At 39.5% G+C, this 18,118-nt stretch overlaps 1 protein-coding gene across 1 annotated transcript in view; it reads right to left on the bottom strand.

Annotated features, from left to right (window-relative positions):
• The window catches only part of LOC136875537 (26S proteasome non-ATPase regulatory subunit 10), a 60,552-nt gene that overhangs the window by 17,448 nt on the left and 24,986 nt on the right, over nucleotides 1-18,118 (bottom strand). Inside the window, exon 4 of the mRNA XM_067149085.2 lies at nucleotides 474-646. Within this exon, the coding sequence (XP_067005186.1) occupies nucleotides 474-646 (173 nt within the window). The remainder of the gene's footprint in view (nucleotides 1-473; nucleotides 647-18,118) is intronic.

The raw sequence follows: 18,118 nt of genomic DNA, 5'->3' as shown, positions 1-18,118 counted from the left end.
ATTCCACAACAGGATGTGTTCAAAACAATAGCCATTACACAAAACAAAAGACAAGCGTCACCCGCCAAGCCGCAACACTTGTACCAACCCTATAACGAGAGTACATGCAGCGAAATTCAATTTTTTTTTAAAATGCAGCAAAAATATATCTGTTATACAAAAAGTGGGCGTGTCCACAGCTGTCAGAGTGACATTTAAATGGCACGAGCCCTTACGGGATGACTTGTACAAAATAAACAAGCAGTATATTATCAAATAAGGTCTAAACTATCAAAAAATATGAACAAAAAAAAAAGTGTTTTTTGGACATTAAAAGGTGTACCACCTCCCCTTAATATAAGAAACTAGGTTGATTTATTTGCTTAACATTTATCAAGACTGTACTTCCATAACCAGCAAATTATTACTATAATCTATATACTATAATCATCATCATTAGGGATCCAAAGAAAGAATTGTAAAAACATACTTACAAGGCTGTATTTCCATAATTGTCGGTAGCATTAATATTTAATTGACTGCCATAATTCAGAAGATGTTTGACAATTTCTGTATTGCCTTTGGAAGCTGCTCGGTGAAGTGCTGTAGCTCCTATTTTATCAGCTATATTTATATCAGCATGGTTTGCAAGTAACATTTCTACAATCTGAAACAGTAATAATACAAGCCATTAATTTATTTCCTATAATTATCAGACACTACTGTTCCAGTATACACGTGAGCGGCAAGCACAAGACAATTCAGTCTCTTCATGTACTGGAATACATGCCTATTTCATGTCATTCACAGTCTGAAGGATGAACATACTTTCATGCAACAAAATGGGGTAAATAACAATCAAAGACAGAAGAGCGGGAAATCAAATTTATCGCCTAGTAATAAAGAATGAACATTGAAATAGAGAAGAGAATTGAGCTTTTCTTAAACCAAAAACCAAGGCAAGAAACTTAATTGGAAAAAAAAAATGTATCTCCTTTGCACTGGTGATGTAAAATTAGAACCAATCAATCTAAAAACAAAACAAAAATTCAATATTTAACATCCACACAACCGATTGCTTTGATGATATTAAGTTCATTAATTACGAGCATACTTGTCTCAAGGGTGAGCTGTTGAAATGACGGACGTGTTTTCCCAGCGCTCTGAGGTGAAATTGTTTACCATGGGTTGTACGTTGGAAATTTACCGGGCGAGGATAGGAATGTGGTACGGGTGGGCGAGGCCTTCCTGGCCGCGACAGTGTGGTCTTTCCGGACCTAGTAACTTGTGGTTCCTGGCAGTTGTTATAGTGGCCTTATTGGTTATTGGTGGTGTTGAGTTGAACCCAGGACCTGCAGTGGAGTGTGATGTTCAAGCCCCAACAGAAGTGATGGCAATTAAGTGTTCAACGTGTAGCAAGAACTTAATTGAATCAAGTGTGCGATGTGCTTAAAGTGGTTCCACTTCGGCTGTGCTAAGGTGAAGAAAGAAGATTGTCGGGACACCCTTTGGTTTTGTAAAATCTGACACTGTGGAAAATATGAAGGAAGCAATCAAGGCGAGAGACTTGAAAATACAGAATCTAGAGCGGAAGTTTGCAGAATTCAAAGAAACAGTGAAAGCACAGATAGAAAATATCACAAAAAAGGAACAAGGAAGCAGAAACTGATTATATTCCTACAGTTGAACCAGGGCAGGAAAGTGATTCAATCACAAAAAGTTCACATGACGTACTCATCATGGGTGACTCGATGATACACTGGACTGGTAAAAAGGTACAGTGTTATCCAGGAATAAAAATTGAACAGCTGTCTCAGCAGGTTGAAAGAATGAAAGACAGCGATGATGTGGAAGTGTTAGTGCTGAATGTACGGACCAATGATCTTAGAAGAAAGGGGTCAGTAGACTATTTAATGGGAGAGGTGCATGAACTGGCGAGTGCAGCTAAGAATAAGTTCAAGAATGAGAAGATCATATATATATATTTTTTTGCTAGTTGCTTTACGTCGCGCCGACACAGATAGGTCTTATGGCGACAATGGGACAGGGAAGGGCTGGGAATGGGAAGGAAGCGGCCGGGCCTTAATTAAGGTACAAGCATTAGCCTGGTGTGAAAATGGGAAACCACGTAAAACCATTTTCAGGGCTGGATACTGGCCGCACTTAAGCGACTGCAGCTATCGAGCTCGGTAAGATCATATTTAGTGGTGCAGTGCGAAGGGAAGACGTACCTCTACGGTGGGTGAAGACTTTGAACGACTGGGTGGACTGGATGTGTCAGCAGCGACTTGGTGTATGTGGAGACTGATTGCTGGATAGGAGACCGGGACTTCGCGCGGAACGGACTGCACCTGAACAGGCGAGGCTCCTACGAGTTATGAAACCTACATGAGAGAGTCATTGAGTCGCGCCGGCAAGGATGAGAAGACTGGAGTCGGAGGAGAGCTGCCAACTGAAGCTGATGACGGGCAATGGGCAGCCATGGATTATAGACTAAGGAGGTAACACCCTAACAAGGGGGGCATTCCCTACTCGTCACCACCGATTTCGCTCAAATTTATAGAACATGCAGGGCTTAGCTAGAAATGAAAGTACCCGAAGTGGGAACTCCAGATGGCCAAGCGTATAGAAATAAAAAATAAAAATGTTGACGCGGTTCTTGCACCATATAAGCCACTTACGTTAGTGCGCACGCCGAGCAGTTGTTGGCGTAGCGGTAAGAGCTCGGACTGGTAGTTCGATGGTCGTGTGTTCACCTCCCTGTGTGGATACTGGTTTTTTCTGCCAACTTTTATATTATTAATTTTCCAATTAAGCAAATAGGTGAATAATTCATTTTATTTATTTATACGCAAAAGACATAGAAAAGGTAAAAAAATTGGGATTTCATTGTCAGACTTTTTTCTACCTGCGCCAAGAATATATTGTTTGTGTACAGGCGCCAGGAGCAACCTTCACTTGTCAGGTGAAAACTAATCTTACAGCGAAACGATTATTCACGTTTATGGCACATTCCCCAAGGAAGTGAGTCAATAAAGGAGAAAAAAGAATAAATTCTGTTTGAACATATCAGGAAAGTTCACAACTCCAAATTTTCTACAATTGTGCGCTCATTAAAAAAATGACGTCCTATATTCCTTTTGCATATAAATAAATAAATAAATAAATAAATAAAATCAATTAAAATAAATGAATAATATAAAGATTGAGAAAAATGTTCTCCACACGGTGAGTCGAACCTACAACCGTCGAATTACTAGTCCAAGCTCTTACCGCTACGCCAACTACTGCTCGGCGCGCGGGCTAACGTAAGTGGCTTATACAGTGCGAGAGCCGCGTCAATATTTTTATTTTCTATACGCTTGGCCATCTGGAGTTCCCACTTTGGGTACTTTCATTTCTAGCCAAGCCCTGCATGTTTTATAAATTTGAGCGAAATTGGTGATGATGAGTATGGAATGTCCCCTTGTAAGACTACTGCAGGTGAATAGTCAAAGCGTGCAAAATAAAATTATTGAATTTTGGAATCTTACTGAGTCATACCATGTGGATATTGTCATTTGTACAGAGTCATGGCTGAATGGGAATGTAAATAGTAGTGAAATAAATCAGGGTGATTTCATTATATATAGAAGGGACAGAGAGTCTAGAGGTGGTGGAGTATTTATCTGTATGCGTAAGAACATAGGCAGTTGTTTAAAATGGGTTGATGAGGATCACAAAATGCTGTGTGCGCAAATCATGGATCAAGGGAATGCCAACCCCCATCTAAATAATAGGAATATATAGTGTGCCTGGTAACAACTTCTTGGTACTCGATAGGCCGTACGATGTTATGTGTGCAGCCAAGAATGACCAGGAAAGTTTTATAATTGCAGGTGACCTCAATCTTCCGGGCACAAACTGGTCTGGCGAGGCTACGGGAAGAGGCTACAGCCAGGTCGCGGTAAACAAGCTAATTAGGGATGGTGGATTTACCCAAGTAGTAGACTTTCCTACAGGAGGAAACAACACTTTAGATGTTTATCTTGTAAGACCCGATGACTTACACATTAGTTGTATGGCAGTACCAGGAATTAGCGACCACTCTGATGCAGAATTAAATATTAGATATTCTTTAAACACTAAACTAGATAATGAGGAGAGAGTAAAAGTATACCAGTATAGTAAAGCTGACCCCTTTAAATTCCAAGAGTTTTTATGGCAAATAATTCCCAGCTGGGCATCACAAGGTGGGCACATAAACGTAATGTGGGATAATTTTGTTGATATTATTAATACAACTATTGAGCAGTTTGTGCTCCACTAAAACGGAACCCAGATCCCAAATACTACAATAGTAAAATTAGGAGCCTTAACCTTTTCCGGCCCAACGTCGAGGTCCCGAGGTTACCTCAACATGTTTCGTTCTACTTGAGAAGTTATTTATTGAAGTTCTTTGACCTGACTGAGATCCCTGGAGTTTCCAGAGCAAATTTTTGTGCACAAAGGAAGCCATTCTGTTATCTCCATGGAAATAATACGAGATATACATAGCCGTGTATCGTCATGGTTACCCGCGGCCTGTCAGCTGTGTTTACATTGAGTAGTGCTGCACGTGTTGTACTAGGAGTGTTTATCTGTGAATGCGAATTGTCTCAGTTGAATTTGCGATAAAAAAGCGGCAAATATAAATGAAGAAGAAATACATATGCATGTTTATTTAGACAGCAGTGACGATTATTTCTTTGAATTAGACAAAGAGTTTAGAAAACTAACAAGTGAAGATATTGTAGTGAACCCCAGCATTGCAAGTGAAACTTCAGCGACTGGAGCTGTGTGTGAAGCATGGAATGATCCTGGACCATATGCTGTTTCTGATGATTCAGAAGAGGAAGTTCCAGTGACTGCTAGAAAAGCAAGAAGACATGCAAAGGTAATGGGCTGGGGCGGAGAAGGGGATACGGCATACAGCAATGATCACTCTTCTCAGGTCAGTGTTGATAATTTGAGTAACAGTGATGCTGAGAATACTTCCGCACATACAAATCGGAATGAAAATGACAATAGCGTTTACCGGAATGTAACATTTCATGATAGTGAGCCTCCTAGACTGTTATTCACATTACGTCAGAAAACTAGTGGACCGCAGGTCCCTCCTAGCTGCATCCCTCCACTTCAGGTTTTTATGTTATTTTTCACTCCTGCACTGACGATAAAAATTATTAACGGAAACTAATTCCTATGCAAGAAAGGAAATTTGTAAGAAAAACTTGTCTAAATCCTCTATTTGGCATGACTGGGTGGATGTAATCGAACAAGAAATGTGGGCATTCTTAGGCCTAATAATCAATATAGGAATTGTTCATTTGCCAGATATGAAAGATTACTAGTCCAAAGAATTTGTTTCTCGTGTGCCTTTCTTCAATGAAATTTTCACTAGGAAACATTTTTTCAAATATTTTGGATGCTCTATTTAGAAAACACTCAAAATCAAGGTACCAGCCTTAGAACCAGAACTCAGAAAGTCAGTAATTTTCTAAAATATGTTGACAGTAAATGTAGGGAATATTTCATACCTGGGCCAAACTTGTCAGTTGTCTGTTGCTGGTTTCAAGGGAAGAATATCCTTTATAACCTACAACCCCAAGAAACCAACTAAGTGGGGGCTCTGTGTGTATGTTTTGGCGGACTCTTTGTGGATACATTGTATCCTTTGTGCCTTACTATGGAAAATTGACAACTGAAAGCCTTATCAAACCTGACCTCCTCTTTACCTCTAGAATTGTGCTTCGTCTCTACAAGAACCTGAAAGAAGCGTGGCCTGATATAACTGGTTACCATGTGGAACATGTGACAGAAAATTGGATTGCAAAGGGCTAAAGGAAAAGTAAGGAAAGCGTACAACAAAAGGCAGTTTAATTCGGAGCATAGGAATAGGTTTCACAAGCTGTCCAAAGAACTTGCTTCTGGAAAGAAAGATGCTCATGACAAATATATAAAAGGTATACTTTCTTCCAGGCAAAATGGATGGAAAAATCTCTATAAGTAGTATCTTAGGAAAAGGAAAGGAGCCAACCATGATGTGTCAATGATAATGTCCACAGAAGGTGCTGGTCATTACTGATGATCTACTAATAGCTAATGAATTGAATCATTGGTATGGGAACGTATTTAATGAGCAGAATAGCCTGACGATAGGCATTATTGATAACACTGATTGATCTCTCTTCCAAATTAGCCGTAGAAAAATTCAGGAAAAATTAAGAACTTAAGGAAGAATAAGTCGACAGGGCCTGATGATATTGCTCGGGAGGTTCTGAAACAGGGAGGCAGGGCTATTAGACGCTATTTGGAAATACAATTTACTATTGCATATGAGTGTTGTAATGTTAACCACTCAGGCCAGTTCGACGTACATATCACGTCCCCGGGGACTCCACTCGTTTAGCCTATTCGACGTACTACAAACGATTGCAAGAAATCAGCTTCATTTTCTGTATCAAATCCTACTCACAAATCCTATTTTTGTAAGTCTCTGTACCATAAACGACCGGCGCAGGCGGAAGTTCGAATGCCTATTACTCGTGTAACACTGCTGATTTGCGGAATTTGTTTTCACCTTATGAATTGAGAAGTTACGTACTTTCATGTCATCTCTGTTTCATAATTAGAATACGAAACTGATTGATATCTGTTGCTTTTGAATCATATTGATAAGGGACAGAACATGAGACGTGCTCTATTTTGTTTCTAGGTATTTGATTAAAAAGGTATCACGTTCTTTCCTGCCATCTTGAGAATATTTTGTGAACTCTACTTGAAAATTCTTGCCACTTATGAAGGGGAAGCACCAAAAGCAAATACTGCGCAGATATTTTTTTGCTTCGCAGACTAGTGGCTACTCAGTCGCAGAGGATCAGCTGGACCGACTCATTCTCTTACGGGCACGGAGATTACTGGTTTGGGTTTGATAGATGACAGTAGTGGAAGAGACGTATCGGGAAGCGATATTTTTGCTAGTGATATGGACAGTGACCATGCATAGCAAAAGGTTGTTGGAGAAGTGGTAGACAGTGCAGATGAAGAAGAAATAGCTTCAGCCGTAATAACTTTGTCCGCTGTTCAGTGGTCGTGGCGAGAGGTAGATATCGTCACGAGCACACAAAAGATCGCCTTCATGGGTGTGCCAAGTACAAGAAGGCATTTTGCGTCTATTCTAGAAGATTTTGCTATTTTTCGAAAACAAAAGTGATTGACTTAATTGTTCGAGAAACAAATAGGTACATGGCAGTGTATACATGGCGTGCCTTTGGAAATAAGGTTGTGCGCCCGGAAGTAGAAGCCAGAGACAGGGGAGGAAATTTGTGCGTTCTTGGTACTTGTAATGTTCATGTGGACAAAAACCCACCATGAAGAGCTATTTCATGAGGGATGGATTTCTAGAAACTCCTACATTACCTCAAACAATGGCAAGGGGCAGGTTTGAACTCATCTTGCAATATTTACATTTTGTTGATAATTCTACATGGGATACATATATGGGACCTAAAAGCTTTTCAAAATTCAGCCTTTCCTGGAAATTATAAACTGAAATTTTCAGACGGCCTACATCCCCACCAAAAATATTTCTGTGGATGAGTCCCTTACATTCTGGAAAGACAGACTTGAAATAAAAATTTATATTCCCTTATATACTTTTTTAAATACTGCGTGTAATTATGGACAACCCTGAAAAGCAGCAGTCACATATATTGCTGAGAAACATTGGATTTGATCTCGGTAAGTAGTTTTAAAATTTTCATTACGATATATTTCGTAGATTTAACATTATTAATTCTTTAACATGATGGTTAAACCTCTGCTGAGCTTCAATTTAAATACCACCTGAGAAGTGAACAGCTCTAGATTAAATTGCCAGCTTGAGGGATTAAACTAGTAGTAAGCTCAACCTATAGTATTGTAAGCTGTAGTATTAAGCACTGGAAATACTTATGCATTTGTATATAATGCTGAATTTAGAATGTTGAACAAGTAGTACTTCTTGTAATATTTTTTCCATGGAATTGCTTGTTATACTCTTGTTGTTGTTGTTATTGTTGTTGTTGTCAGTCACAGTGTAAAATTTTGAAATACTTAAGGTTTTTGTGAATTTGTATATGATGTGTTGTAATCTCAGGCTAGTAGTAAGTTGAACCTATAGTATAGTAAGCCATAGTGTTAAGCACTGGAGATGCTTAAGCTGTGAGTGAATTCGTATATGATGCTGGATTTAGAATGTTAAACAAGTAGTATTTCTTGTAATATTTTTTCCATGGAATTGTTTGTTGTACTTTTGTTGTATTTATTTATTATGCCTTTGTAGGTGGTGAAATTAGGGCTCTTGGCCCGCTCTTACACTTAACCACTGTAGTGATACATCATTGAGAGCAGAGTTTGAGTACATAATATTATATAGTAAATAATAATCTACACAAAAATACATTACACTTTTCTAACTCACATTCATTCGATCTTCCAATCATACAAGTTAGTCAGCTGCATTCAGCAGGTAGTCTTGGCAAGCAGTCTTAAATTTAAGTAATGAAGTGGAATTTCTGACACTGACAGGCAGGGAATTCCAAAGTCTAGAACCCACCACAACAAAGGAATTGTTGTACATAGAGGATCGGTGAACAGGAATAGAAAGGGAGGAACCAGAGCGGGTATTACTGCTGTGAAAGGAGGAAAAATACTTAAGCTGGGATGAAATGTATAGTGGTCTGTCTTCAGAGAGCAGTCTGTATATCTGTATCAGTATGTGATACGTTCGTCGTTTGTCAGGTTTCAGCCATGAACTAGTGTGATAGTATGGGGTGACGTGTATCACAACTCAGACTGTAAATAAATCTGAGGCAACAATTAAGCGCTCGCTGAAGTTTTGAAGTCTGCTCTTTTGTTGCGTTTACCAGAATGACGTCACAGTAGTCGAGGACGGGAAGCACTAGTGTTTGTATGAGTTTGATTCTCACACTGCAAGGTAAAATATCGCTGTTTCTTTTAACCGAATGAAGTATCGAAAATATTTTTTTACACACATTCTTAATATATTCAGACCAATTTAAAGTTTTGTTCATTGTCACTCCAAGATTTCTCACAGTTTGGCTGAATGGAATAACTCTACCATTCAGTATAACTGGAGGAATAGTTTCGTATCTTAGTGTGGCCAACAATTTTTGAGAGCCAATAATGATTGCTTGTGTCTTGGAGGGGTTAAGAAGGAGGGAATTTTTCAAGGAGTAAGCATTAAGTCGCTGAAGGTCAGCACTGATGCCTGTTATGGCATGAGGCAAATCAGAGGTCTTACAGTGACAGTAAATTTGTAATTCTTTAAATTAGATGAAATGTCGTTTATGTACAGAATAAAGAGCAATGGGCCTAAAACACTACCCTGCGACGTGCCTTCCTTCCTGGTTAGCCAGTGAGAGGTTTGATCAAGGGTTGTAATTCGTTGCGCGATTTTTGAGGTACAATGAAAAGAAATTAATAGTTTGTTGATCGAAGTAGTAAGATTGCATCTTGTTTAATAGAGTCTGCATGTTTATAGTGTCAAATGCGCTACTGAAATAGAGGAGAGTAAGTATTGTCACCAGTCTTTGGTCCATTGCGTGCCATATGTCATCAGTCACTTTCAGCAGGGCAGTTGCTGTGTTGTGTCCCTTCTTGAACCCAGATTGCAATGGGTCTAGGAGAGAATGGTTGTTTAAGTATTCCAACACCTGCTCATGAACCAGACGCTCAAGTGCTTTGGAAATCGCTGGTAAGATAGAAATTAGTCTGTAGTCGGATGGTAGGGAGGGGTCAGGTTTCTTAGGCACAGGGATAACATTGGCTAGTTTCCATAGTGAAGGAAAGATTCCGTTTTTAAGGCAGTAGTTGAAAATGTGGGTAATAATTGGTAAAATAGCACCAATTACGTTGTGTAAGAAAGTTATAGGGATATCATCCACTCCCCTGGCTTTTGATTTGATAGAATATAATACTTTAACTTTATTAGCAGTAACAGGGTGGAATGTAAAATGTTGTTGGTCAGGTAAAGGGTTCATAACGGAATTGGGTACTGAGTTTGGGGAATTTAGTACATTAGGGGGTGTTCTTTCTTCAGTGAAAAACTCATTTAACTTATCGAGTGGTATGTCTGTCTGACACATGGGGTTGTTGCTGAGGTTTCCGTATGCCTAAGGAACGAAGCGTGTTCCAAGCACTGCTAGAATTCATGTTTGCAGTCATGTTTCGCAAGTAAGTAAATTTACGGTTTCTAACGAACTGTTTAACTCTATTTCTAAGGACCCGAGAATTTTCGAAGTCACTTTGGTCACGAGTTCGTTTAAAGCAATAAATCTCATTGTAGACCGTATTGGACATCAGAATTGAACATTAAAACAGGAATAACGTTGTAATGTTTATTTCCTCAATATATAAAGAAAGATAGGTATTGGAAAGGTGGTGTTAACTATTATTCTTGTTTTAATGTTCAATCGTTTAAAGCGTCGGTAAAGTGCATCGCGGTGGGCTATAATGTTTTTAATTTCATTATTTAGCCAGGGACAAGATGGGCGAGTAACTTTTATCTGTCTCTTAGGGGCGTGTTTATCGTACAGAGTGATTACAAGGGAGTTAAACTTGTCTACTTTCGCGTCTATATCATCGAATAGGAGTATGTCATTCCAGGGTAGATTATAAGCGTCATGTCTTAACTCGTCCATATCCATGTCTTTTGTGTTTCTGGAAATAACATACTTAGGTTTATGTTTTGGCATTTGGAGGGAGTAGGATAGGTAGATAAGGTTATGAGTGGAGATGGCTGGGACTGGAATCTGGCCGTGAGTTATAACTTTGTTTGGGTTATTTGTCACAATGTGGTCAATGAGCGTGTGTGTGTTTCGTAGTTTTCTGTGTAAGTGTGATTAGTAGGCTCTAAACGGAGGATGGTCATATCACAGGAAGAAAACATGTCGATAAATTGTTTAGTTTCATGCGTTTTAGTAAGTAGGTTAGTGTTGAAGTCACCTATGGCAATAATATGCTCGTAACTAGGCAGTAGGTCAAGTAAGCGAAATTCGAATTCAGTCATATTTGTTATTTTGGGCGGCTTATATACAATAACTATAAGGAGTTTCTGTTGGTTAATAATGACTTCAACAAACATGAATTCTGGCCCTAGCTGTGCATTGTTAGATGATACACATATCACCCGGCTTTTTAAGTTGTTTCTGCAGTACAAGGCCACCCCACCTCCTCTTCTGCCATTGGATCTATCATAACGTAAGAGGGAATACCGGTCAAGTTGTACCATACCAGAGGGTATGCTCGGTGTAAGCCAGCTTTCGCTAATAGCAAAAATATGGATATTATTTTCTCTCATTATGGCTTGAATTTCGTCGAAGTGCGCTACCAAGGAGAGTGCGTTGACATGGCAGCACTGTAAACAGTTGGTAGAGGGAGATAATGCCTGTTTGAGGAGCAAGCCAGTGGTGGGAGGTGACAGGGTGAGAGGGGGAATGTTGCCAAGGCCAGTGTCAGGTACAGAGCTCTGGATCAGCTGAATAACGGAATGTTAACGAAATAGTATGACAGAAATAGCATGCAACTCACCTCAACATCCTGATAAATGCTTACACTGACTACCACTAACACACACACAGACACACACATATTACACTTACAAAAACACTTTGTTGTTGTTGTTGTTGTTGGGTAAATATGTTTTAACTTTATTATCACACTATTGTAGGTGATCACTGCAACCGGGATATTTCCCAACTGTGATGTATTTGTTAATAATAATAATAACTTCTACGCAAAATACATAACCTTGCAGAAACCGAAGTGCAATATGATTTTTTTATGGTCCATTTTTATCCAACGTCTGCCAATGCAGGTACTTTCAATTTTAGCCTCTAGCAGTGACAATTCAGAAAATTTGGCCACCATGGCTGACAAAATATTAGAGTTTTCAACCCCAACTCAAGTGTGTATAGCACTCAAACAAACAAACCAGCCTATGTTTATTAATGATCCGACACCCGCAGTTCCTGCAACGGACCGATTAGCTCACTTGGAAACTCAGACAGCTCAGTTAAGTTTGTCTGTCAATGAACTTCAAGGAAGAACACATTCCAGAACAAAAAATTCTAGGTCACGTTCCCAAATACCACAAAGACATACAACTAAGGGATCATTCTGTTGCTATCACTTTAAATTCAGAGATAGAGCTCAAAAGTACACTGAACCTTTTTCATATCTCCCTTCCAACAACAATAATACTAGCAACCAGGAAAACTAGTTCACTCTTCAATGGATGCGGCAAGTGATACAAGCATTAAGTCGTGCTGATTGTTTATCATTGATAAGGCAACAGGCCATAGATTCTTTATGGATTCAGGGGCTGACATATCAGTTATTCCCCCTCCTCTGAAGGAGCAAAGGCAAGTGGAGAAAAGGCAACTGTACGCAGCAAATGGCACTACTATTAACACCTATGGCAAATGGATTCTACAACTCAATCTAGGTTTACGTAGAGAATTCTGTTGGAATTTCATCAAGGGATATTCAAGCACCAATCATAGGAGCAGATTTCATCCACTATTTCAACCTCTTGATTAACTTGACTAACAGCCGCCTAGACTGTACAACTAATCTATCAGCTTTGAACATCATAACCCAATCCGAGAAAAATCCAATACCATATAAGATTTCAACAGTCAACTGGATGGTAAATTGATCTTATTACCGCATACCATCACATACATGTTCATCCAGATGTTGTGCCTAAAACAGCTACGATTACATCTTTTGGTCTGTACAAATTTTTACATCTCCCATTCGGATTAAGGAATGCAGCACAGTTGTTTCAGAGATTTATTGATTCCATGCTTCAGGATATTCCCTTTTTCTATTGCTACATTGACGACATTTTAACTGCTTCTGCAGATGAGAAGGAACACGATTGTCACCTGTATCTACTCTTTGAGTGCCTCAACCAATTCAGTATCAACATAAGCAAGTTCCTCTTCGGGGTGTCAGAAGTACCCTTTCTTAAGTCCCTTATATCCGAAAAAGGTATACGTCCACTTCCAGACAGAGTGCAAACCATCTTAGACTACCTACTACCAGAAACAATCCAAGATTTACAACACTTTCTCAGTCTCATCAATTTCTATAGACGTACTATTCTGAATGCAGTCTGAGCAATGCAAGCCAAGCTCTTTAATCTCACTAAAGGTGCCAAAAAGAACAAAACGCAAATAAATTGGAATGACGATATTCAAAAGACATTCAACGACCTACAGACTAGCCTAGCACATCCATCTCAGGATTTACCCCTGGTTTTAATGGTAGATGAATCCAATTTTGGTCTAGGAGCCACGCTTCATTAAGTTCGACAGGATTCTATAGAACTACTAGCATTCTTTTCAAAAAAGCTTAGCAGCTCTCAAAAGAACTATTCTACAAATGATAGAGAATTACTTGCTATGTATACCGCCATTAAGCATTTCCAGTATATGCTAGAAGGAAGACAATTTTCTATCTACAAAGATCATAAACCTCTGACATTCATGTTCAGACGATTGGAGAAAGCAACACCTAGACACCTAGATGAGACCCTTGTGTAGGAAATGACACATAAACTCATCAGCTGTTGCCTTGCAGTGAGGCAGAGGACTGCCAAAGGCTAAGGGAGACAACCCCTGACAGAAAATCCTCTCAAACCTTAAGGCCTAGCAAGTCAGTGGAAGGGAGAAATTTTTAATTGTTTTCAAAACCAATAGAAGCCTCGGAGTGTTAAACAAACCCAGTAAGGACGCAAGTTCTCCTGGTATTGATATTAATGACAGCTCAACGTTCGATGTTCCATCAAGCTCCAGCAAGAGAACTAAAATCTACAAGACAACGACCATAATCAGAGTAGCAACTCTGAATATCATTACTTTGACAGGGAAAATAGAAGATTGTGTTGATTTGGTGAAAATGAGGAATATTAATGTACTAGGACTGAGCGAAACCAAGTGGAAGGGAAAAGGGTCAAAAGAACTCAGAGAACGTTACCATCTGTATTGTCTCAAGTATTATTACAATATTATAAGTCCACCTGTTCAATACAATACAATATGATCCACTATTTCATATGGTCAAATATTTTTTATACATAGTACATAAAAATGTATTATGTATAAAAAATATTTGACCATATGAAATAGTGGATCATATTGTATTGTATTGAACAGGTGGACTTATAATATTGTAATAATACTTGAGACATACGTCAACTTCAATACGGAACCAAAATGAGAATAGTTACTTGTAACCATCTGTATTGGTCGGGAGGAAGTTCAGCTGTATGATGGAGTGAGTGTTATATTGGGCCATTCAATGAAACAGCATAGACATAAACTTCAAATCTGACAGAATTATCCAAGTCAATCTAAAATTAAACCCTACCCAGAACATTAGTATCATTCAGTGCCATGCCTAACAAGTAGGTTGTGACAGTTCACAGAAAGACCTATTTGAAGAATCCTTCAAAGAGCAAGTTAGAGCTGAAGGAACCATTGTTATTGGTGACATGAATGCCCAAGTAGGGTCTGATAGGCAAGGTTATGAGAGCATCATGTGCACACATGGATGGGGACCACGGGACAGTGAGGGAAGCAGACTCCTCGATTTCTGTCTGAGAAATAACATAGGTTTTTTTGTAATAGCTGGTATCACAAACAGAAAAGTCACAAAATCACCAGATATGGATGGAATGGGCAACAGGAGTCCATCCTTGATTGTATTATGGTACATATACATGTACAAGAAATGTTGCTGGATGTGAGTGTTCCCAAGTATGTCTCCTGATAGTGATCATAGGCTCCTTGTTAGTTGTTTCAGGTTTAAAAAGTTGAAGGAAATAAGAACCATCCAGGACAAGAAATTAAAGGTATGCAAATTGAAGGATAAAGAGAAGGCCACAGAATATCAAGAAAAATCCAGCAGTGAATACCAAAAACAGACACTGGAACAGTTGAAGAATAGAAAAATTTCAAGGTATGCTTGGTCAATACAACAGAGGAAACATGTGGAAGAACAGATGGCAAAAGGAAATGGAAAGAGACACCATGGTGGAATGATAAAACAAGAGACACAGTCCTTAAAAAGAACAATGCCTACAGAAAATATTTCAAAAGTCGAACAGATAAGGACAAAGAACTCTATAAGTTGGTGAAAAAAGAATCTAAACAGGTTATCAGAGCAGAAAGAATGGAGTGATAAACTAAATGAAGATGTAGATGGCAACAGAAAAATGTTGTATGGAATGATGAAGAATAAGAGGGACAAAGAACAGACTGATTATCTGACTAGTGATAGTGGGTATCTCATTACAGATGACAGAGAGATCAAAGAAGAATGGAAGAATGATTTTGATAAGCTGTTAAATGTGAATGATATCACAAACATTCCATTAGATAGATTAGTTAATGCTGGAAGACAATACAACAGATCTGACATGGAATGATATAGAATATGCATGGAAATACATCAAAACAGGAAAATCTCCTGGCACTGATGAAGTGTGTGGTGGAGTGATTAGATCTATGGGTGATGCAGGAAAGCAGTGGATGTATAGACTTTTTTACAAGATATGGAAGACTGGAAAAAGGGTATCATCATTCCACTCTTTAAGAAAGGTGACAGGAAGAAATGTTCCAATTACAGAGGAATTATATTAACTTCCCAAGCTGTATGAAAGGATTTTAGAAAGAAATATAAGACCATTGATAGAATTAAAGTTATCAGAGGAACAATACGGATTCCGGAAAGGCAGATCAACAGTTGATCTAATATTTGGTCTGTGTCAGCTAATGGAGAAGTATTATGAACATAATAAGGTCCTTTGGCTGGTTTTCCTGGATATCAAAAAGGCCTTTGATGTTGTAAGCAGGGACAAAGTCTGGTGCTGAGAACCAGTGGAATCAATAATAACATAATAAAACGAATTGAGAATTTATATGAAGACATTAGTAGTCGTGTCAAAACACCATTAGGAATGATGGAACCCTTTAGAATAACAAGTATGCCAAAACGTTGGTGACAACAAATGAAAGTCATGCTATTTGCTGATTGACATCTGTATATGGGGAGATTCCAAGGAGGAACTTCAGGACCTGATCAATGCATGGACAGTAACAGCTAAACAGCTAAAGGGTGCGGCCTAAGATTTAGTCAGAAAAAAAGTGAAGTGTTGGTTATGCAGAAAAATGGTCAACCTGAAGGTTACATTGAAATAGAGGGCAAACAACTCAATATGTCCAACAAATTCAAATATCTCGGAAGCATGATATCAGCAACAGGCTCCACTGAAGAGGAACATACCAGCAGGATTCAAGCTGGAGGAACATTCTATAGAGTTGTCTGAGACCTAATATGGAATACAAAGTTACCATTGAAATGCCAGCGAGCAATTTATCTGACTTATTACATGCCAATTTTGACATATGGGAGTGAGACCTGGACCATGAGGAAAAAAGATGAAACAAGGAGTCAGGCAGCTGAAATGAGATTCGTCCGAGCAATGGTTGGCAAAATAAGACGAGATAAAATTGGTAATGAGAACATCAGGGACATGGCTCCAGTTGGCAGAATGCAGGATAACATAACTCTGCGTAGACTCAAATAGTATGGTCACATGCGAAGGGTAGATCCTGATCGCATACCCAGAAAAATGTATGATCTGCAGTTAAAATATTCAAGACCAAGAGGTCAGCCAAGAATGCGATATACAGATATGATTGCTTTTAATATTATAATCTACCCTTAATCCTATAGTCCCCAGTACAGCAAAATAATTTTCCCCTCAGTACTCTGTTGTAAGCCTTCTCTAGATCTATGAAACATAACTGTCTATTCATCTCATAGCATATTTCAATTACCTGGTGCATACTGATAATATACTCATGTTCATAAAAACCAGAACACCTTGAAAAACTACAGATAGGAAGTTCATGTTCACAGGACATGTGCATTAGTAAGTTCTGAAGAAATGATTAGCCTTTGAAGCATGTCGGCCCTCAGGTTCAAGGTCCACATTGATATCTCTGCGCACCACCACCGACTGGTAAAATGTGCCTGCGGCTCTTGTCGCTATAAACCGAAGGTAATGGATCAGTGTGACTTGAGCAGACATGCACGATGCCTCACAGACGTATGCAAGAACCATACCGTCAAATTAGTGCGTTTGAAAAAGGGCACATTATTGGCATGATAGAACGTGATGCATTCATCCGGGAAATTGCTGCTCGTGTGGGACGAAGTGTGTCGGCAGTGCAACAGGTGTGCACAGAATGGTTCCCAGAAGGGCATAGAACATGACGAGATAGGTCTGGTCACACTACCCAAACCATCCCCCGAGAAGATCGACGCCTCATCCGAATGGCATTGCAGGACAAATCTCTGTCCTCCTCGGCTATGGCGCAACAGTGGAACAGTGCAACACATCATACACTATCAGGAGTGACAGTCCACCGCCGTTTATTACGGTCCGGATTACCGGTGCGACGTCCACTCCTCCGCCTACCTTTGACTAATGTGCATAAACATGCTACACTGCAATGATGTATGGAATGACGTCACTGGGGACAGGAATGGCAGCAGGTAGTGTTTTCGGACGAATCCAGGTTCTGTTTGTTTGAAAATGATGGCCGCATTTTGGTTCACCGCAGACAGGGGGAGAGGCATCACATTGACTGCATTCGTATAAGACATACAGAGCCTACTCAAGGCCTTATGGTGTGGGGTGCTATTGGGTACAACCACAAATCACAGTAAGGTTGGTGCATGTCCAAGGCACTGTGACAAGTTTGACCTACGTGAATGACGTCCTGCGACCTGCAGCCATACCCTTTCTGCACGACACCCCAGACGCCATATTTCAGCAGGGCAATGCGCGACCACATGTTGCTACACGAACACATGCCTTCTTGTTGTCACAGGATGTCAGACTGTTGCACTGGCCCGCCCGATCACCGGACTTGTCGCCAATAAAAAATGTGTGGGATATGGTGAAACGACGGGTGCGGCGCTGTGACCCAATGCCAACCACCAAAGATGAACTGTGGAACCAGATGAATGCAGCATG

Source organism: Anabrus simplex, chromosome 6, assembly GCF_040414725.1.
Source record: "Anabrus simplex isolate iqAnaSimp1 chromosome 6, ASM4041472v1, whole genome shotgun sequence".
NCBI classification, from domain to species: Eukaryota; Metazoa; Arthropoda; class Insecta; order Orthoptera; family Tettigoniidae; genus Anabrus; species Anabrus simplex.
Note: the sequence above shows the minus strand (reverse complement) of the source record. Positions and strands in the feature narration are given on the sequence as shown.